At 34.3% G+C, this 23094-nt stretch overlaps 2 protein-coding genes across 6 annotated transcripts; one reads left to right on the plus strand and one right to left on the minus strand.

Moving 5' to 3' along the window:
• The first annotated feature begins 1150 nt into the window (after positions 1–1150).
• On the plus strand, positions 1151–7104 carry LOC132915041 (probable serine incorporator). 5 transcript variants are annotated; one of them, XR_009659759.1, is made up of 12 exons: positions 1151–1358; positions 2108–2272; positions 2420–2604; positions 2678–2887; positions 2990–3074; positions 3160–3343; positions 3478–3678; positions 3934–3972; positions 4592–4754; positions 4836–5013; positions 5494–5558; positions 6990–7104. XR_009659759.1 is itself a non-coding variant. In XM_060974665.1 (11 exons), exons 1-10 carry the CDS (start codon positions 1332–1334, stop codon positions 4972–4974), a joined length of 1398 nt encoding a protein of 465 aa, XP_060830648.1. In that variant the 5' UTR covers positions 1151–1331; the 3' UTR covers positions 4975–5013; positions 5494–5905. The 5 variants fall into 5 exon arrangements, 4 of the variants coding, with proteins under 4 accessions (XP_060830648.1, XP_060830650.1, XP_060830651.1 ...); XM_060974665.1 differs by lacking the exon at positions 6990–7104 and having other exon boundaries at positions 5494–5905; XM_060974666.1 differs by lacking the exon at positions 6990–7104 and having other exon boundaries at positions 1152–1358; positions 4607–4754; positions 5494–5905.
• On the minus strand, positions 6164–22656 carry LOC132915038 (nose resistant to fluoxetine protein 6-like). Its single transcript, XM_060974660.1, has 12 exons — positions 22025–22656; positions 12779–12934; positions 11956–12176; positions 8966–9174; positions 8590–8845; positions 8336–8496; positions 8020–8188; positions 7726–7919; positions 7503–7632; positions 7244–7436; positions 7009–7154; positions 6164–6944 (listed from the first exon to the last, which is right to left on the minus strand). The coding sequence occupies exons 1-12, from the start codon at positions 22284–22286 to the stop codon at positions 6798–6800; spliced, it is 2244 nt and encodes a 747-aa protein (XP_060830643.1). The 5' UTR covers positions 22287–22656; the 3' UTR covers positions 6164–6797.
• Between the last annotated feature and the right edge of the window lie 438 nt (positions 22657–23094).

A 23094-nucleotide genomic window follows, 5' to 3' on the forward strand; every position in this document is an offset into this window, starting at 1 on the left:
TCGCGTCGGTTTCCTTAAAGTTCCTTTTGGTGTATCTTTTGCGCAACGATCAAAGGATGGAACGTTTCGCAAACGCACACGAAAAGGGGAATTTGCTGCAACTTTTTTTTATTCAAAATTAGTAAATTTTTGCGTAAAAGGAGGGTGGATGGGATCGTGGATAGGGTGGGTCTCCACTCGCAGCAACCTCCACGTGGTGAGACCTGGGCACTTAGTATTATTTCATATACAATTGCTAATTGTATCATTATACATGATAGAATTATAAATTGTATTATAAATGATATTATGAGCTGATTGGCTGCGATCGCGATTATATTATGAATAGTTAGTGCACTTATCAAGTAGTTTCATTGATTTCTGTATAAGCATAGATTTCTATCTCATAGTTATTTTTTTTTTTAGTGAAGTATCATACTCAAACATTTCGAAAATTATTATATTTCTTGAAATTTAGCCTGACATATATTAAATTCTATATTTAATTCTGTATTAGGATGAACAATTGTAGAGGTATTCGCATTGGAATTATATTCTTCACAATTTCATAGTAAAATTTAGTTCGAATTCCAATCCTAATTAATGTTATAATTTTCTTTCATGAATCATTAAAAAATTCGTTAGATACCTCCTGTGTTTATGCGTTTAATAGATAAAGATCTTTTTATAGCTACTGGCTTTATCGCTTTCGATTGAATTAAATGAAATTAAAGTTGGAAATTCAATTGAATATTCATAATTCCTGTAATATTCTCCTTGTAGTAAATTGCAGAAGGCGTAGAAAAACATTCCAATTTTTTTCGAAGTCGATATCTCAGAACTTGAAAAGTATCCCACCCTTTCTGTGATGAATTTATTGATTCTGTTTATTCTATAACATACAGATGATAGTAAAAGTTTAAATTTAATCGCCTTTTAATAAAAAGAGATGTTATCTCAAATAACGCTATAGCAGATATACTTGTCTAAATATCTTAAAAATAAGCATTTGTTTCAAAGAAACAATTTTATTGCGACAAAATGGATTCAAAAATATTAATAGAAAATAGGATAAAGCAATTTCAATAGAAAGTTCTGTTAAGGAATGAATCTACATATGTATTATGTTTATGGTGAAGGGATATGACGTTTTAGTCAGCTGATGGCGAGAAGTTAGCCGCGGTCATCTGTCAAGACGCCATTGTTATTGTGAAAATTTTGTTGCACTGAGCTACTACAGTGTTCTTTGTCTTCTCCTGCAGTCCATGATTTATAGCGTCATATTTAATATCGTGATAAATTATACGCGTTTACATACCGTTCAATAAATTGAACGGACATAGGACATCGTAATGGGTCTTATTTGCTCTACGGCACAGGTAAAAAGATTAATTTGTAAATAACATGTGTATCTTCTTTTTCCCGAACGCGTCTGTATGACTTAAATCACTAGTTGTGTATATCTCACTCAATTTCATTTGATAATTTTGTCGGCTATTTTGTCTTAGGAAAATAATGTTTTTCTTCACCTAGTTAAAATTATACGAGGAAAATTCCATGAATCATCGAAACTTAATTATGATCTTGATTATGTCATTCTACTGTACATCATATTGATTTTTTTTAAATTCTTAAAAAGATTAATTCTCTTAAAATAAGGTCAAAACAATTTTTACGAAATAAGATATAAAAATTACTTGATTTAAAAAAAAATTTATAAATTGTTGTACAAGATACTACCTTAATACTACATAAATACAATTGAGGAATTACAGATAGTAAGGGTGAACTCAACAAAAGTTTATTTTGATAGAACAGTATTATAAACTTTTTTCATAAGCGCAAACTCAACCAGGAAGGCATAGTGAGGACTACGGAGTTTACTTCTATTATTAGAGCTGTGAACAGCCAAAAATGTTCTTTATTTTCAACAAAAACTTGTTTTATATTGAAACAAAAGGGTATCTTTTGTCAAGTGTAGTCAGAAATATATATATTGTTTACCATAGATCAAGTTGATAAAATAACAAAATTTTTCACAAAATGTTGAGCTTGTCCTTAATATTTGTAATGCACCAATTGTTTTAGCACAAATAAAAGAAATTGAATTCAACATCTTGTTATATAGCTTGCTTGCCTTTGTGGAAGCACAGCTTGCAGCTTCTGTTGCTCCCAATGTCCAACATGTCGCAACAGTACAAGTACTCGTATTATGTATGCATTATTATTAATGCTGGGAACAATTGCTGCTTGTATTACATTGGCCCCTGGATTACAGGATGCACTTAAAAAGGTAACGTTTCGAAATATGAAAATATTGAAATGAATCTCAAATCAAATATATATACAATATCTATATTTATATATATATATATATTATATATATATTATATATAATAAATCCAAGAATATACATTGTCTGTATATGTTATGTATGTAGGTTCCATTTTGTACCAATAGTTCAAATTACGTACCATCAAAATTCACCGTTGATTGTGAATCTGCTGTTGGATATTTAGCAGTCTATAGAATATGTTTTATTATAGCCCTTTATTTCTTCCTAATGTCAATTATGATGATAAAAGTAAGAAGTTCTAAAGATCCTCGGGCTCCTATACAAAATGGGTATGATAAAATAATTTAATGTACAATGTACATTAATTGGACAATTTATTTAATATGTGGATTCTATTTTTAGATTTTGGGCCATTAAATATCTTCTAATAATTGGTGGAATAATTGGTGCTTTCTTTATACCTGAAAAGTCATTTGGGACAACATGGATGTATTTTGGTATGATAGGAGGTCTTCTTTTTATTATTATACAATTAATTCTGATTGTTGATTTTGCCCATACATGGGCAGATAATTGGGTAGGGAATTATGAAGATACTGAATCAAAAGGATGGTATGTTTAGTTGTTATATTATTACAATTTATCTATTTTGTAATTATTACAAAACAAGTAAATTTCTATTGCTAATATAAATTTATATAATTAAATATACAGGTATGCTGCACTTTTGGGAGCAACATTATTTAATTACGCTGTTTCTATTACTGGAATTGTTCTATTGTTTATATACTTTACACATGTAAGTTCTCATATGAAATAATTATAATTTTTATTAATATTTACCTTTTAAGTTCATCTCTGTTTACTTTTGTTCTCTCTTATAGGCAGATAGTTGTGATTTGAACAAATTTTTCATATCTCTCAACCTGATTTTATGTGTAATTGCTAGTATTATATCAACCCTATCGACTGTGCAAGAACATAATCCACGATCTGGTCTTCTTCAATCATCTATTGTATCTCTGTATGTTGTTTATTTAACTTGGAGTGGAATTTCAAATAGCCCAGGTATATATTCTGAACATATGAATGGAATATATTAATATTTATTTATATATTAGTGAAAATTATTTCATATATATATATAATGAACATTTATTCATATATATTTATGTATGACACTGTCTTTGTGTTATTTACAGATCGTGAGTGCAATCCTGGATTTTTAGGATTAATTTCGGGCAATGATGCTGATGCAAAAAATCGTGTTGCCTTTGATAAGGAAAGCATTATTGGATTAATTATTTGGTTTAGCTGCGTACTGTATAGTTCTTTACGTACTGCATCTAAATCGTCAAAGATTACAATGTCTGAAAACATTTTGGTCCAGGATAATGGAGCTGGTATGTAAATGTAGTTGTATTTCACACAGAATTGGTATATGTTTCTTGCCATTTGAGCTAAATAATAATTAAACATAAGTCTTATTCTCTAATAAATATACACGAACTCATAGATTTCATATACCATTATTGATATATTTATGAGTTAATTTTAAGAAAAACATTGTTTTATGCATGTATAGTAAGACTATGTATTTAAACATACATTAATAACTTGTTAAAGTGTCTTTAACAAATTTTACTTTCTTCATACAGTCAGGAATGCAGGAGACCAAAGTCTTATCAACAATGAAGGTAGGCACACACTATTAAATTAAAATAGAATTCAAATTCGGTGTTTCTATCCCACCTGTTTTGTTTTATTTAAAAAAAATGTAGCATCACATAATATGCATACAATATATTTTTATGCATTTGCAAAAATGTAATTAATTCTCAAGTTTTAGTACAGATAAATCACGTAACATTTATTTTTTAGAAAAATCAAATTTTGAAGTATAGAATGTAATCGTTATTTATATAGTATTCGTTTAGTAGTAGCGTGTGCCTTCTTTCACTATTTTGCATATTTCCGTTTTTGCATTTTTATATTCAATTTTTTGACAAATAGTTGTCATATTTTAAACAAAAACATTTAAAGTTATTAATCAAAACTATAATTTTGATGCTACATAAAAATATATCTTTTTCATTATTTTTTGTTTGCTAATCTATGTAATGTTGCTTGGCTTAATATTTTTCTTTTTATGTGCATATAGTTTAAAACAAATTTATTACAATGTGCATGTATGTAGTATCACTTGTGAGCTTAGCATTGTTATTAATCCTAACAGAAATATTTCATACATCGATAATTGCACTGTAGATAAATGTTTTCTTCTCTTTTATTCCTCTTTTCCCTAATTGTAATTAGATTATACTCCGGTAGAAGGTCGCAATCCTGATTCAGAAACTGGAAATGAAGCTAAAGTTTGGGACAATGAAGAAGATGCTGTAGCTTACAACTGGAGCTTCTTCCATCTCATGTTTGCTCTGGCCACTTTATACGTTATGATGACACTTACTAATTGGTATCAGTAAGTATTTTTTTATTTATTTCAAATAAAATCATATACATAATCTTATTATTCTCTATATATATTATATTTATTTTATAGACCAAATTCCAATTTGGATACCTTGAACTCTAATACTGCTTCAATGTGGGTAAAAATTATATCTTCCTGGATGTGCTTAGCACTCTATATTTGGTCATTGATAGCTCCAGCAGTATTACCAAATCGAGATTTCTCTTAAATACATTATCTTCTTTACATCAAGAGTGGTAATTAGCAGGTATATAAATTTATATAATATAAAATGATTAATATATTAAATCATTCTTGATCTATAAACTTTATCATTATTTCTGAGCTTTCATAGACATGTTATATTTATATAATATTTATGAAAAGATTACTTATTTAATTAAACTACATAAAGTCTTATGGTATATCTTTCAAAATCTTATTTATTTACTTACAATATTTAACTCAAAGTATAACAGTCGTGTCATTAATGATGGTAGTATGATCAATAATTAATGATTAACATAAAAAAGTATACATTAATAAATAGTTACACACATTCTATTACACAATTTTATTTTTTATTTTTATTATACACAATATATGTTTGTATGGAGGTAAGAATAATTTATTATAAAAGCTAGAAATTTATGCTTTTAGATATCTTTTATATTTGACACTGATTACTTTTGTTAATTTTTCTATACATATTGTTTTCTTTAATTTAGTAATTTCTTTTTAATTTCAGTTTTTGCAATGCCTCTATAATTAAGACTTTGTTGTAAAATTTCCATCTGTAGTGGTGATAACATTGTAAGTATCATTTGATATATTTTTCTGTTTGATTCTGTTTGATATATTTTTAAGTTAATTTGTTTTAATATCATTAATATAATACATTCGTACATATTAAGTAGTAGATTGAGTAGAAGTAGTTTATAAGCTTTTTTTAAATGAATGTAGATTTTTATTGCGGGTTACTATATGTTTTGAACAACAATGAGTTTACAGTCAATTTCGTATAATGAAAGTATGAATTATTTCTTGTATCTATTTTAAATCTTTAACATGGAATCATTTGTTCTTGTATAAAAATTAAATTCTAATTAAAATTGTTTAAATTAGCAACATAATATTAAAATATATTCAAGTTCTATATATCTATGTATATATATTTACAAATTTAATGTCGCATTTTACATTTAATAACTTTAATGTGATAATAATTGTATACAAAAATATATTCTTTTTTAATGATACTCTTTATTCTGATTAATATAATAAACAAGCCAAATTCAATAATAAACAATTTTATTACCCCTTAATAATTACGTTTTATTAGATTATATGTAAAACTTAATCCAATTATAACTAAAACAGATATAGCATTATTAACTGAAGAATCATTGCAATAAATATAATTTGTTAATAAAACTTTATTACGTCATTTATAATTTTCACCAATGTGCAGTTCATTCAAAGTATTAATCTATAAATTTAGAATATAAAAACTGTACATGTATATACAAATGTAGTTTGTATATATGTATAAAGGAAACGTAGAGATAAAAACAAGTAATTATTATCGAATGTCTTTTGGCAAAATCTACGAGAAATTAGTTCAAATTTTTATCTAGCAATGTTTAAGTTTAAGAAATATATTCAGAAATAAACGCAATAAATTTTCTGTTGCTATGAATGTTCTTAAATATTCTTTTGTAATGGAGCAAGTACAATAAAAAAAAAAAACGCTCTTAAATAAATAACACTGCACTAAAATAACCAGTTAGACATATTAGTCCGCGTAACATAATATTTAACATTTACAAAGATTTAAAAAATGTACTATTAAATTTACAAAAATACATATTATTTACAAGTACTTATATAAATGAAATATAAGAATATTTATATAAATTACGGTTGTTCTTAGCTATCATATACATTGTATACGAGGCAAGCTATAGGATTTCATCTTATTAAAAATGAAATAAAGATCGTAGGCACTATTTACAGTAGTTTTGATTAAATTGCAATTATTTGGTGAAAAAATTACTGTTGTTTCAACGATTTTGTCGTTGTTTCTGGCAACGAAGATTTTTTCATTAAATAGCTTTTAATATTTTGAAATGGCGTATCAACTAGTAAAGTTAGAACTATTGATAAAATAAAAATCCATAAAAATTCGTTTAGATCAAACTGTAAAGAAGTAAATATATTATTAATAACCATATTTATGTGTAGGTTTACATTTACAACTTACTTGCATGCTGAAGAATGCAAAATGTCCAGCACTTCGAGTTCTTCCAACGTTGTAAAAGTATATTGGAAACTGTGTTAAATATATTGCATAACTGAGCCTTGTAGTAATCAGAAATCCCTTCCACGCTAAAAGTCTACTGAACCAATCTATAATTTCAGTTATTACATTCATATCTATTTGTAATTGTATAACTGTATGAATATCTATTATCTATATTTCATAAGATGGTTTTTACCGCTTGTATTGCCAGTATGGTACATCACAGTTGCCCATGCAAATATGCTACACCAGCCGATGGGAGCAAATGCATTATACATTGCAGCATCTATTGGGTTATATATATAATTTATGGATCCCATACGTGCAGGTCCAAAGAATGCACAACAGCACATGAATGTGCATAAGATCCAACCTGTGTAAAGAACTATCTAAAAAAGATATGGAAATAATTAATGTTACATTAATATCTGTAGATTATATATTATGCTACTTACTTTATTCATCTTGTAATCTCTTGGCAAATGTCTTAACAGATAGCCCATAAAGATTCCTATCGTGTATACCGTCAGTCTATGAGATGGCAGAGTATATGAAAAATCTGCAGTATCGAATAGTTGTTTTATCCTGTAAACATGTAAATAGATTAGGAAGATGAAGTATAGATGTAAAGAGTATAGATATTCAATACAATTAAAATTTCTAGATTCATTAACTTACGAGGTACCAAAGAAGACATAATTGCTTAATTCTCTGTAATATGTTACAAAATATCGAAGTGCTGTTGAAAATAAAGCACACATAGTAAGAACAATAGTCCCAACCTTTGGCTTTTTATAAAGGAGAAGCACCATTAAAGGTGAAAGAATGAACAGCTGCGTGTCTATGCCTAGGTGATGAGTATGAGTAAGACACTAAAATTGAAGAAAAGTGCTTTGTAACTAGAAATACTTAATTCGTTAGTACATTTTATCCTATTGTATAATTTTACAAAATTTAATGTGAGACTTATACCATAGATTCGAATCCAAAGTAATTATGAATAAACAGAAAGTTTCTCCACCATGTTCTCTTGCAAATATTTGCATGCTCAGTTATCACCAAATTCCATTGTGGTCCAGAACCAATATAAGGTATTACATATGTGCATAACAATATCAAGGTTGCTAAAGATGGCACTATTCTAAGAAGAAAAATTAGTATTCAATTAGTAATAGATGCTGAAATTTGATCTATTGGGTTTGATTAATTTATCTTGATCTCTATTCATTTTTTAATGCATTTGAAATTACAATATATAAAAGATAATATAAATCATCATCTGTGTCACCTGATTAGACGAGATATGTATTCATCTTTTATGTCCAAATTGCCAGTCTTTTTTAGTTTCCCAATAAAAGAATATGATGTTAAAAGACCAGAAAGCATTATAAATGGGTCTGTGTAAAGGCTGGCAGCTCTTCCTATGACCGTCCATGGTTTACCAAGATACTGAAAAATATTAAATTATGGATTCCCTCGTTCGAATTAGAAATAGAATCGATGTTTATTATAAAATAATCTCCATAGATAGCGCAATCATACTTCGCTCATTTCCGTTCTGTTTGCGTAAGGATTAAAAAATAGAGCCATGCTTTTATGAGCTAAAAGCAGCATTAGAGCATTTATAGCTCGTACACCATGAAGTGTAGCTATGTCATTTTGCCTTCGTTCTAACGATATAAGCTTCTTAAAGTTACGTTTCAAGGAAAACGATAGAAGTAATTCGCTTGCTGGTATTTTGTAATGATCATAAAGAGCTGCTACAATTGTTAAGACAGATATAGCTATGAAGAGTAAGCTGAAAAAGATATCGGTTACCATTTTATTCTCTATTCAAGATTCGAGATACTGTGTATTATGAATTTATTTTCCACAATCTCTGGTTATTTATAATAAATAGTATTCGAGATATTTTTACCTAACAAATATAGTTTCGTTTGGTACAGGTTCTTTCGTTTTTACTTGACACATTTCCCTGTTCACCTTCACCGTAACTTTTACACCAGTTTGTGAGGTGTATCTAGTAAGGATCTCGCGAATGGATGTCTCGACATCTTTGAAACTACACGATGCTGGAGTACAGACTGCCCAATTTACTATATTAAATCGAGGTACTCGATGGCCAGGCTAAAACCAGAAAAATAAATTATTAACCAGAGCATAATTATCTCTTATAGCTTTTGAGAGTTTTAGTGAATTTCTAAGAACAGAAGCAGGAATAAGAGTGAAAGATTGGGATTAATATCTCTTGGCAAAATATTATCAACTAAAAGTGTAACAGAAATAGGAATTATTATATGTAGTAAAAATGCATACATAAAATGATTTCATACAGAGAAATATAGAAAGAATTATAATAATTAGACGTATACAGAATTGTTTTTAGATTGGACGTTTCATCATTGGTAACTGTCGATGATATTTTAACATTAAACAGCTAAATATTGTTAGAGATTTAATGAAAACTTTGTATAAAAATATCAGAGCACATAACAGTCAAAATACCGTACTTTGGTATTTTCGTCACATTCTGAAATACACGGTGTAATTCCAATGCGAAACGCGTTACAATCAACGACACGAAACACTTTCTCGAATTACGTTACGTTATCTAAAAGTATTGTATTGATTGTTAAACTTGTAGAAGTTGTCGCAATGAAAGTAGACGTGGTCTATTATGAAATTCTGACATAATATCTTTACAAATTGTATCATGATCGTAACTGTTTGACTGATAGTTTTACATAGACACGGAAATATTTCATTTAAAAATATTTTTGGTACAATTATTTAAATATACATTAATGTAATCTATAAATTAATACGTCCTGTCGTCGTTTAAACATTAAACATCGCACGAGAAAATTATTCTTCGGAATAGAATATAATTTTGTATTTGCTAGTAAGCGAGATACGTTTCATAAAAAATCATATTGAAATGTTTTTCACCGAAAAACCTGAGAAACTCTACAAAGATGAACTATTCAAGTTGCGTGAAAGTAAACCTGCACGGAACTGTGCAGGAGCCGTATGAAATTAATATAGGATATGAAGAATTCAATGGCGAAATTAGCTGCAGGGGGACTGAGATTAGCAACGAAGAAGATGCGAATGCAGAGGAAGAAAAGATGAGCTTGCGTGGGATTTACGTCTAATTTACGTAAGCAAGATATATTTAACTATGTTGGTTTCAATGGTTCCAGACAAGATTGTAAGTTGGAAATATGCTTCATATATATCGACAAACGTATGTGTGGATGGATGGTGAAATAAATGAATAATTGGCTTTATTCGCCAACGGCCTCAGCCATGCAGGAACTACCGGTTCCCATAAGAACACCGAAGTCAAACTGCGTTGGACACGGTTAACTCGAAACGGGTGACCGTGTGCTGTTGGCGTAAAAAAGAAGAAAGAAAGAAGGGAGAAAAATTGGAATCCGTTTGTAGCGATATTGGCAAAGCCCCGAACGCTGTAAAACAAAAATACGCAATGAAACGAAGTCTAACGAGAAATTGAAATCCTGTTAATACACAGATATCGTCGTTAAGCGATTAATGGATCGGGAAAAGGAATTTTGCTCCGTTGCTACAGCGTATCAGGCTATCCACAGCAATTGCCGTACTTTAGAAAAAAGTTGGACGTTATAATTGGAAATATTTTTCCTGTCCTTTATCCGTTTCGATGCGATCTGTTACTGCGACGTATATAAAGCGGTGTAGTATACGTGATAAGTAACTTTTGACACGTCTGGTAGGTAAGCAACATTTTGGAACTTAAAAAAATTGCTTCCTTGAGAATCTTGGCTTTGATACGTATCCATTGTTTCTTTCTACGTCCAGTTTTCAATTGCAGGCACACGGTTTTCTATTAGCGATTGTCTGCACGCTTCGAGGTGGCAGGTGTCTCGCTTAATATTCATAATACATTGCTGTTTTCGCCGCAGCTACGGATCAAATAAATTCCTTTCGTCTTATCCTCTGACAGATATCTCCTGTCGCGTCTCAATTTACGCAGATACCTACGTACAGTCTGCCGAATCGATTATACATTCGTCCGTAATAACGCGTTAATATTCTACGAGTATTTTCACGGTGCAAATTCTCAGACGCCAGATTTCTTCTTGATAATTCGAGTCTAAATTTAATCGGAAAAATTTACGGACTCGTCACCCTTCTTGAGGTCTCTTCTTCGCAGATTCTTCTGCAACTTCGTACACGTAACGTGAATTACAAGGAATAGACGAATGAAATGAATTGGGAGAAATGGAAATAGCGAAATGAAAAATGTAACGTATTTTGTACAACTTGTACGATTGTTTCGTAGCATGAAATTTATTTAGACCATTTATCGAGCGTTGTCTGTCGTTTGTTCGCGTTTATTAGCTCCTGAATATAATTCTCATAGTCACGACTAATCCCGTAGTCATTCATATAGAGCGTTTTGAGACCGACTGATTATGACAATGATATCTTATTGATAACGTTATCCGTGATGATAATAACCAGATATTTCCAATATTTAATTTAGTTTGGACAAAGTTGAGTGGCATGTTGTATGCTTGCACGAAACAAAATAATACAATAATAATAATACAAGGAACAAATTTAATATATTTTCATCTATGACAATCCCCTTTGAAGCGCGACATAGAATCGTAAAAGGAATAAAATATGCAAGAATTTTCGTCGGCGGTTGAAAAAGCAAATTTCGCGGATGCCACATGAAATATGTTAATGGGAACTATAAATCAGTCGTTCTTAAACGATAATTAAACCGATTTCCTCTAACATTTTTATCCTTGAATGTAAAAGCCACGATATTCAATCGAAGCGTTAGCGTCAACGTGAAAAAACATTGCTTCTGCGGTTTCGAAGAGACGACAACCACACGTACACGTAAGTACTTACATCGGTGATGTTGCTTCTGAAAGCATAATGGGAATGCACCAACCGATGAAGATGCTTCAGATCTAGACGAGACTCGTCGACGGTCAGCTGAAGGTACGCCAAGCAATATTGCCCTTGAATTCCGTCGCTTCCTTCGATTCCAACGCACTCGTCGAAGTCGCCAAACTGATTTATATTTCCGTTTAACAGGCCAGACGGTATTTTCGCCGTTGCGTCGTACACTTTAAAGAGTAATAAAAGAATTATTGGAAATTGTTTCTCTTCATTTTGATGTCGCCTTATGACCGATGAGGAATATTTAAAAATCAGCCGAACCTTACAGCTCCGGACAAAAGCGTATAGTATGTAATTTTTAATGGATTTTTCCAAAGCCGAGAAATTTTCCTACGGTCTTCCCGTGATTTGGAAGCATACTTGGGAACTTTAATAAAAATGCTGTAAAACATAACGTAGAGGCTATCGTCGATGTTCGATGATAAGAAGAGTCTTTGAATATATTAAAAATTGAGATTGTGGAACGTGTACGAGAAGATTTATTGAAATTCAATCGTCTCATGAATAATGTGGTTCCCCCGAGAATGATGTAACGAGGTAATAAAGCTGCAAAGAAGATACGCTTACTCGTGTTTAATAGATATTTAAATTATTCAGAGTATGGCAGTAAAGTACAAGCGAAAGTACAGTTAAAAAATAATTGCGTTATCCTTCGTTGAGAAAATCTGCCACGACAGAGATTCTTCGGAATAAAAAGGATATTCTCGATAGGCGAAATTATTATTATTATTATTATTAATGTAATTCTGTAGCGCGTAATTATACTTACTTTTGAGAGCCCACAAAGTGAATTTGGCAAGCTCCCGATGAAAAATGTCAGCGTGCCTTTTGCATTCTCCACTTACTCGTCCAACACTGGGGTCGAAAGCTGGAAGAACTTGTAACAATCTCCTTGCCTCTCGATCAATTTCTTCGGGAAAATCGTCTAAACAAGAAACGCGAATATCTGTAATTAGTACGTGTTTTAAGAATTTGATTTTTAATTAGATCATTCGATATATACTTTAAACGAATCGCGTTACTTTTGCCGACGATGTCATATTCAAATTTATCTCATCTTAACGATCCTAGAAAATTTGGTAGAACGTGGGTGGCCGATAACTATCGTGACAGCCAATGTGTAAATTAATAAAAAGAAAAAAAAATTGGTTAACTTGAAAACACGAGAAAGAGAGCAAGTCCAAGTTCGATCAAGAGGTCTATCACGATTCTTCGACACGCGAAATCAAGATCGAGACAAGGTTGATTTAAGAAAGACTTTCACTTCGTTCAGTGGTCTCGAGGATACAGCTGGTATCGCGATGAAGTAACACGCATGTAAGTACGTGTTTGGCGTGCAAACGGAGATTACAACGCGAAAATAAATGCCAGTACCAGCCGATGGAACTTCTGTCATTGTTATGCTGACACTCACGTTCGGGTACTGTTTCTACAAACGTGATTTTTTCTACGAACTTGATCAATGGCTATAGTGCCCACGCTAGACTATCACGGAAGACGTTCTAAGACTTCAAAGAAGGTCGAAGTACCGTTTATGATAGCTCGAATAGTTTCGTTCAGGAATATATAAAAAAAAAAAAAAAAAAAAAAAGAAAGAGGAAAAAGATACGATTTGCAGATATGAAACTGTTCCGATGATATACGCCTTGTATCTTGGATCATTCGTCGTCATTTGCATATTCCGTTGACCAATGGTCAGTTACTTTGTTCCCTTCTAGGATTGCCAGATTTCGTTCCTTTTCCTTCTTTTTATTATTTCGACCTTATGTCACATCGACACCCGAGTCATTGGCGACAACGTCAGCTTGTCGTCCTTAAGTTAGATTTCGTGGTAGGACTGGATTTCTTTGAGGTAACTTACAGTCTTTGACACCGATCTTTGGGCTCTATATTCTCGATATTCGTATAGCGCATGTTTGCTAGATATTGCCCAGTCGCTAGATGTAAGTTGGAGGTTCTGTCTTTTTTCGGACAGTGTTCGTAGGTATTTTCGCGTGTCGGGGATGAACGAAAGACGCCTGGAGGATTAGGACCTCGAGATCCGCCGAAGGATCTAGAGGCTCTCTTCCTCCGCAAGATCGAGGAGCTCCGTGAACAGCTTCTGAGAGGGTCGCGAACAACCCCGCGAGCGCGTAGTAACCCGACGAGAGGCAGTTCAGATTGGTCGCCAAGAGGAATTAGTACTTCGTCATGGTAAGTAAACTGCCAATTAAAGTCATGTTTCTTGGGCTTGATGGTCATCGTCGTTCATTTACTCTCTTACTTACTTTCTTGTTACTCTCTTAAACCGGAGACTGATAAGAGCGATCGCCGATAGTCTCTAAAGCTGTATGCGACCTAAAATTTAAAGTAGGGAACAGATTTATCCACTTTGCGACTTGCGTTTACTCGCGAGATTATTTCTTTCTTGGTCGTGTCATTCGTTTTATTATAAAACAGCCTCATATGCGATGCAAAAGGCATAATTGGGAATAAAGAAGTTAGTGACCCGGTACTAATAAATTTTTTGTCACCTTGAATATTAAATCGTGCCTGATATGAAGTGATTTCGACATTGATTTGAATCTTGATGCGATGTAAATGAAAGCAGCTGCAGTAATGAGTGTGAAATCACGTATGTAATTGTTGGAACATAACGCGCGCCATACATATGTACGGTTGTTGGAATACAGAATAATATGATCGTTTAAGCATTTGACGTCAGCGATACGCCTATCGAACTAATTTAACCCTTAACTGTAAAAACTTTCGTCGAAGAAAATCGCGTGTATGTTACGATGAGTGAAATTTCACCCTAATAAATTACAGCGCGACGATATTAGAACAAAAGTTCCCATTTCACCCACCATGGTCCTCAGGAGTTAATGACGTTCGTTCCAGATGCCACGTGCAAGATTAATCTTCATGGAAAACTGATAACTCAGCGAATGCATTAATTCTTTCGAGCTTGTTCTCGATTATCCTAATTTCAGTTATCTCGATCGGTTGAACAAGTCGCCTCTACGGATAACACGGCGAAATTGCGAGAAACTCGTTTTGCTGTCGTCCACGCGTGTGTAATAAAACTAAAAAAAAAAATCGTAGAACAGGTGAGAATAGTGGTTTTATCGATTATCTGGATATTTCGACGTGTCGTATTATCTGCGAACTCGAGAAGTTTTACATACCGCGTATTTTTTTACGTTTTTGTAGCTGCAACGTGACGCCGCGAAACACGTTTGGCAAACCTAACATCGATTGAGACACGTATCAACCTGTACCCGTGAGCTAATTATTAGGTCACTCTTTTGCAAATCTATTACACATACATTTACATATATAGTAGCATGCAAATAAATCGTGAGTGAAAGTCACAGCAGTTTTCGTAACAGTCTGTTAATGTTCATTCGAAGTCTTAATATAATCGCAGCGGAGGATGAACTCGATTTCCTCCATTTTTGTCGCAATGAAACGTCGGGCGTTGGGACAATGGTCGACGAACTGCAAATAGAACCGGATATCGATACCTTGCCTGTGACAGTTTCGAAACATCAAGCACGGGGTGGTCCATAAGTCGCTTTCCCATTTAAAAATTGCATAACTTGACTTGTTCTGTCGCGTATTTCCAAATTTTTGTGTTCCTAGAAAAAAGAAGCTTTTGGATTTCTAAAGCCTGCTTTTAGGGGGAATTTGTAGTGGAAACACGACGAAGCAACCCTATTGTTCCAACGCAGCGCTTTTTAATGTTTTTCCATTCGCCACCTCATTTTGTCCAAATTCATAAAAATTGTAATCCGAGTCCTGTTTCAAGGCTGTCAGGCTCGTGCGAGACTATGTATAATAAAAAGATGTTATGCAACTTTCAAGAGAAGAAATTATTTGTCGGTCACCCCGTATATGCCTGCGTCTATCAATTATCCTTGATCGGTCTTAATCAGCGTCGTTTCATTAGGTTTGTGCAAGCAAATAGTTCGTGCTACCGCTTACAAGCTCATTCCGAAAGATATCGTGTTAATCTTATTATGGATGAAGTTTTATCTCATATTTTATCTTATACAGATAAATCGATTAATTCGAATAAACGCGATTAAATGTCCTGTTATTAATTGTTGCCTGTTAATTGGATCTTCGGGTTACATGCTCAGTGTACATATACGCAGCCTACAGAGGAGAGTCACGATGAGTCGACTTTTTGGATATTTTATTAGGCATTAACGTAGTTAGAAACAAAAATACGTAAGCCTTGAAAAATACGTGACAACTAAGAATATTACGTAATGTTGCAGAAATCGTAACTAGTGTCTTAAAAATACTCAAGGGTCTAACGAAACGCACGCGTTGAAGATAACTGAAAGGATGAGACGAAGTTGACTTCAGAACCAGAGAAAAAGACAGATTTATATGTTGGACATCGTACCGGAATTATATTTTCACTTCGTGATCTTAACTGGTAAAGTTGGCGTTAAAAAGCAAACGGAAGCATCGTTGTCTCTGTGAACGATAATTCACTTGTTGGTTCTCTATTTATTAGGTGTACACGAAAATAATGGTCGTGGGTTGACGATTATTGCCTCAAAGTTAGCGGCTATTACTTTCGTGCGACACCCAATACATTTGTTGTTCAAACGTAGTTCCGATTGCTCAGCGAGCGATGTATTGGCAAACTGGACGAAGTTGCACAATGAGAGAAGCTGGCTGTTCGGAGTTTCTTCGGTATTTATCGCACTTGTTGATGCGTTTGAATATTGAACAGTGTTACGAATACACTGGTCGAAACGATTAAATGAAGCGGTTTATTCCCATCGTGGTTTTAGTATTCGCTAGAGGCTTTATTGGCCGAGAATCTCTAAATACGCAATATGTACACTAGCTACCCAGTAAACGCGTTTAAACGTATTTTATCTATGTTAGACTTTAACCTATGTAAAGTATCAGTATACAAGTACACGCGTTAGGTCGCCATAAATTTCTAGATCGTGAGATTGGTTACATTCGAGTCGCGTTTTGCTTTTTACGAGCGAACAAGGTTCTTTTTCTTTTCTTCTTCTTTTTTTTTTTATCAATATCGATATGTGTAAATAGCCATTCTGATTGAATTTTAAAATTTGTATACGAGTCGTACCAAAAGTGTGCACTTTGTATAATGACACGACAAAGAGTCATCGAAATCGGTGAAGGGCTTGAGATATCGATAATCACAGTCCTCCGCTCGTAATATCTTCCAGGCTCGCGAAACTAAAGCCGGAGGTCCACCGACAATCTAAAGTCGAATTTACGCTGTTTCACTTTGGCGGATGGACGCTGCTCCCATCCTTGCCGTTGCCTACGGATGTTGTAAATTTGGTTCAAGCCAATCCAAGAGCTTTTGCTTCGACGCATTTGCACGAAATGGTCTCTGCCGGCGAGCTAAGGTGGTTGAGTCACTTAAGAGATCGTTCTGTGCAAATATATAGAACCGTGTTTCCAGCGTAGCCAGATTTAGCTGTCTCAAAAGCTCGTTAAACCTCTGGCTTTAGCCAGAGATCCGCCGAATCCACACGTACCATTGATTAGGATATCTACTGCATCGTGGTATTTTAATACAGCTTTGATTTCCTTTATGTAAGATTTCCTTGTGTATAATATTATAAAATTCTTTCTGCGTGGAAAGAAAAGTTTATGGATTACGAATATTTTTAAACAGCAGAAACACTCGTTGCAAATTATACAAACTTGCTATTCGTAGTACGTCGCTGGCAGAATCTGTATATTGACGGAGACCTGTTAAACCTGTTAAGTTAACGTGTCGAAATAACACGCGCCTGTAGATCTAAGAATGAACGAGGAAGTGGAACAGCTTGTGGATATTTCATTCGTGATTTTAGATCAAGAAATTTATATCCAAGTACGAAGAACGAAGGTCAAGAATATTCGTATCAATTCATTTAGATATACAACTTAGGTACACACGATGAAATTTCTCTGATAGATTACGACTAAATGAGGATTAAGAGGTACATTGTAAGATCAAGTTCAAACGTCGACTCTAAATGTTAAGTGCGAGAGACGTCAAGCTTGGTAATCGCAGAAGTAGACCATGAGTCTACTTCTAAATCAAAGAGAAATGTAACTGGAAATGCGATCTAACCCGGAGGAGGATTACAAAGAATAAATGAAGTGAATAATAATAGATGAAGATCACACGGGGAAAATATGATAAGTTCACTAACATATATTTCTGTCTGCTTCACTTCAATTTATTCGATTTGTCGATTAAACGACAAAATGAAAAGATCTTTCTTAAAAAGATGGTGATATGAGGAGAGAGGAAAAGTATTGTAGCGATGCACTCGTTGTGAGACAGCGAGACAGCGAGACAGCGAGACAGCGAGGCAGCGAGACAGTTAAAAGAAACGCTGAAATAAAACCACGTTAATGCACCGCTCGGGTTAACTAAGCTGCATAAATCTTCTTTCTACGATTGCTGGTCGATGTGGAAAAAATGTTGATACTCTCTTAAGAGTATTTTACTCTTATGACAAGTCATTTCTGCCCGATCACTGTCGAGCGCTGACGACTGAAAACGTCAAGGTCACTCGAGCAATAACTTAAAAGTTGAATGACTGTTTGACCGAGGCGTACTTGTGTTTTAAGATTATTACAATGGCTCGTGAAAGCATGGAACTGCTAACTGGAACCAGATCATAGTGTTATCTATGATCACCATAGATGTCATTCAAGCGGATACCGAATTACCGGGATAAGAAGAAATATAATCTCTTTCGTGTTTTTATTATATCGTTGCGAGGTGGCTTTAGTCGAACTACTGAAATTCGTACGATCAGAACGATACCAAGGAGCAAGGAATGACTGGACTCTATAGTGTCTTATCTCATTACATTGCACCTATTTTGTCTCGCTGCCTGTTTCTCGTTCTTTTCCCTGATGCACGCACGTCAGAGCGGGACGAGTCAGATAACGTGGACCGATTCTCGGAGTTACCTGTTTTTATCGTATTTTTAACACTAACATTACCAGGCCTGTCGTTTTATTCGTCTTTTATTCGTCTAACTTTGTGTAAATCCTTATATTAACAAAAATCGAGAAATTGATCAATCAGATAATGAGCGGTTCAGCTAATAAAGGTATAATAAAATGTAGGAAAGGTTAGTGGTTAAATACGTGTTTGTTCAACGTCGCGTTTAATGTCTTAAAACGAAATAAATTCACACGTTAGGTTTTTATCTCGCGTTTAATCGACACTGTGCCCTACTGTCCTGTTCACCCGTGATACCACGGAAGTGTACAATGAGAACGATCAGAATTTAACTACTTCGAACTGGATCGAAGGTGCAGCATGCATTTTTACAACGTTCGCGATTATGCCATCGTGACGAGGCAAGCGCACTTGGCTGGCAACGATTACGCGTCCGAACGACAAGTTTCGTTTTTGCCTTCTTTTTCGGGACCTAGTAACATGTAGATACGCTGTGCAATACGCGGTGAAATTGAGCGTATATAGCAGACGAGAAATTCTAGTATGCTAGATGTGGCGAAATATAGAAAGTAATTCACCAATAAGATAGTAATCTATATATTCCTGTTAGTTGCAATTTTTCGACTGTAAACATAGAAGCGCGACCGACCTTCTGTATTCATACTTCTAGTTACTATTTTTCCTATCATTATTTATTTCCTTTAAAGTTGTGGCGATTACTATGACCATTAGCGAATATTTTTATATTCGGTGGCTTATCGAACTCCGTTCAACGTCTTAACAACAGTTGATAGTCTTTCGTTGGACCAGGACCGACGCGATATCTCTAAGATGATCGTCGACGTTACGTTTTTCCCTTTTTCAACTGTGCGTAGCACGCTCTATGATTACGTGGCTCTATGATTGACACTGTAGATGTTACGTTTAACAGGAGGATTGTCTTCGGTTCATTTGCAAAGATATTTTTGTGGCAAGACATCCAGGCTACGACAATCTCCGTGTCTCGATCACGATCTTGATCTCTTTGTTTTAACAAGCAAGAAGAATTCACGCGTATTCACGCATTTTCCTTTCTTTCGTTCTTTCTCTCTTCTTCGAACTCGAAACACATGTGTCGACGTTAGGGGAATGAATTTGGGTCAAAAAGTGGCCGAAAGAAAAGACAAGGTTAAACGTGATGCACTTTTTACGTGTTCAGGTTCATTGTAAGGACGTGCACGCGGTACAATGGGTAGGGAAATCGTGAGAGGTATACTGGCACTGTGTATGGATGAAAATCGGACTTTAGTAGCGCGCATTTCGAAATATCGAAAGTAGTTTTGCTTTTTTCTGTCATTTGTTCGATCAACGGTCGAGTTTATTTCGCTCGTGCTATCAAACAAAATAACAGCTCTTTTTGCCACAGTATTTGAATAAGTAGACTGCATTTTTATGCTTTTTTTAAACGTTAGATTGTAGAATCTATAATATAGATGGCTCGATTGCTTTTTTTACACACTCATACATTACTAATTGCTAATTTATACCAGTAATGTATGATGTTTTAATTATAGCAATAATAATATGCATTATAACATTAACCTAATATGCTCCTATTTAAGATAACATTGAATTATGTTACGAAATATGGAAATAAAAACTTATCCGAGAAGCGTAATTATAAAGATGTAAAAAGTAAGCCTAAGTAGAACGAGTAAAATTATAGTCGTTGGGTTAAGTGAATCGACATCGTAAAAAGACCGTGAGCGATGTCTTTTTCAGGACTGCGAGAGCGGAAACAAATATATACAGAAGAAGTACGGATACAACTAAACTGTAAACGTATCGTAAAAATATAAATGTGTAAAGGGGGAAAGGTATAAAGAAATCGACGAGAAACGTCGAAAGGAAAAGAATCGAAGAAAATTTACATTCGGAGCCTCGTAAAATGATCAAATTAAAATTAATTAATAAAAATTTTCGTTTCAGAATGTGCCCATTTGTATTAATTATTCTAATATAGTTAAGAAATATACAGATTATGTTTGGACTATACATATTTCGAAGGCCTAAATGATATCTATGCCTCGCATCACCAACGATCGAAAAATACGTCATCGTTGACGTGAGCGACCTTCGATGTAACGAATAGAGAGATACATGAATAGCATAATCGACGGTAATTTTTGTAGAATAAACATGGTTTTTCGGTATCGAATTATTCTTGGCGCTTAAAATTATCGTCTTTGATGCAATTAACCCATACGTTATTCTTCAACAATCGGGAGGAAAATAATTATCTTCGTCGAATTAACATCTTCTTAATCGCAAGTAATCCATTTATAAAAATTACTAAATTTTTCGTTTAACGTAATTACATTTAATTACGTTAGGGTCGAGTTTTTCCAGCAGCATATGCAATACAAATAAACATAAACAATTGGAAAAGTAAGGAAAAGACGAGAACGTAGAAATTAAATAATGGCTCTCGTCGGAATGATTTCGGAACCTTCGGACTAACGATTGTTAAAAGAAAACACCTATCTATCTTCTCGTGGTTTATAATAGTCGGTCGAGAATTCCATTAGTGGCAACTTAAACGAATGGAAACGACGTGGTTAAACGATGGCAAAATTATAAGAATCACGTGTGGTCTAATGGGTGTACACCTGATCGTCGGATGTTTCCATCCAAAGAGTCGCGCTTGCCTAAAACTGTCCGTGTCCTATCAGCGGCCACTAATCTCCAATTGGTCGAGAAGCAAGCAACTCCAACGTAGAACTCGATATTGACGACTTTAATTCAAAACGCCAATACCTTTTTTTATCAATTTAACAATTACGTCATACGTGTACATAGCCGCCGCGTACGTGCATAATAAAATCCTGTTATCGTCTTGGAGTTGTTTGTGGTACACAAAAATGACAAGAGTAACAAATATAACAAATATACGCGTCAGTTTAGTCGATTCGAACATCGGCTCGCGATAATGACTTGTACAGCCTCTTGATCACGGAGTTGTACAATTTCGTAGGAGACGGCGGACATTTGACTGCTAATTATCTTGGCAAAAGAACTCACTGTAGAAGGGATTAGTGCGGACATCCAGCTCTTTCGCCCGCCTTGTGGCGTCTGTCTCGGTCGTGTGGTTCCTCCAGTTGTCCATCAGCTCGACCAGCGTGAAATTATTGGCCGATGCGCTCTCGTTGCGCGACAGCACTCGGAGGATCTCCTCGTCTTCCAGGGCGTTGAGGCTGCTGGACGTCAACACGTCCACCGATTTCCCGGCGTACGACAGCTTCATCACTAAAAGAATCGTCCATGCCCTGGCCAATGTTCTCATTTTTACAGAAAAACGAAACGGCCAGGATTCGAATCGATGTCAGTCTCTTCGAATTATCCGATTTCGTTCGGGGTATCTCGTCGACGATCACTCTGTAACTCTACGCGGCTTCCTCGACCCTGTTCGGCATAGATTTTCGAGGCTGTAGAGGAACGGGACGGTAAAACGGAAGAATTGCTCACGGATCAACTTCAACAGGCGATCTAGAACGTGGCAGATGCTCGCACGCGAACAATCTTTGTTTCGCGGGATAAGCGTGAAGCGAACGAAAGAGAATTTGCAAAAGTGCACCACCGAATGTTTCACGGACTTCTGTATTGCTTGGACGTTCGAAGGCGAGCTTTATGAGTGATCGTGAGACGACGGAGTTACTTGTGGCCACGAATGGGGCGATAGAAGAGGGGTGAATGCTGCGTTCTTCCTCTCCCACTCTGAACCGTCTTCGAAGGAGCTTGCTAGTCCTATATCAATTTGATGGGAATAATTATATAATTTATAGGATAGGTATCTTCCTTTTTATATCGTTCCTCCTTTGAAAACAACGCGTTTGTGTTTAACTATGCGACGTTTTAAAACCATTTTCTAGTCATCTTTAGCTTTTGTCTTTAATCAAACAACATTTAGCTCTGTTTACTCGAAATTAGCAAAGCTTTTAGTATAATTAATATATCGCGCTCGAAACTGCGAGCACCAACATAGCGTTACCAGATGGCTCCTGATACTTTAGCAAGCTGATGTTTTAACAATACATGGAAACAACAAAAATTAAGTTGAGACGAGATGCGTTCGAAATTTGATGTTATTTTAT

The sequence above is a fragment of the Bombus pascuorum genome, chromosome 16 (genome assembly GCF_905332965.1).
Source record: "Bombus pascuorum chromosome 16, iyBomPasc1.1, whole genome shotgun sequence".
Lineage (NCBI taxonomy): Eukaryota > Metazoa > Arthropoda > Insecta > Hymenoptera > Apidae > Bombus > Bombus pascuorum.

Coding starts and splice junctions, on each gene's coding strand:
- LOC132915041 (XM_060974665.1), top strand. CDS start 1,332: ATGGGTCTTATTTGCTCTACGGCACAG. Junction 2,888..2,989: donor GATACTGAATCAAAAGGATG/GTATGTTTAGTT, acceptor TTAAATATACAG/GTATGCTGCACTTTTGGGAG. Junction 3,973..4,591: donor AAGTCTTATCAACAATGAAG/GTAGGCACACAC, acceptor AATTGTAATTAG/ATTATACTCCGGTAGAAGGT.
- LOC132915038 (XM_060974660.1), bottom strand. CDS start 22,286: ATGAGAACATTGGCCAGGGCATGGACGATTCTTTTAGTGATGAAGCTG. Junction 8,846..8,965: donor AACGAAACTATATTTGTTAG/GTAAAAATATCT, acceptor TATCTTTTTCAG/CTTACTCTTCATAGCTATAT. Junction 6,945..7,008: donor TTGCATTCTTCAGCATGCAA/GTAAGTTGTAAA, acceptor ACTTCTTTACAG/TTTGATCTAAACGAATTTTT.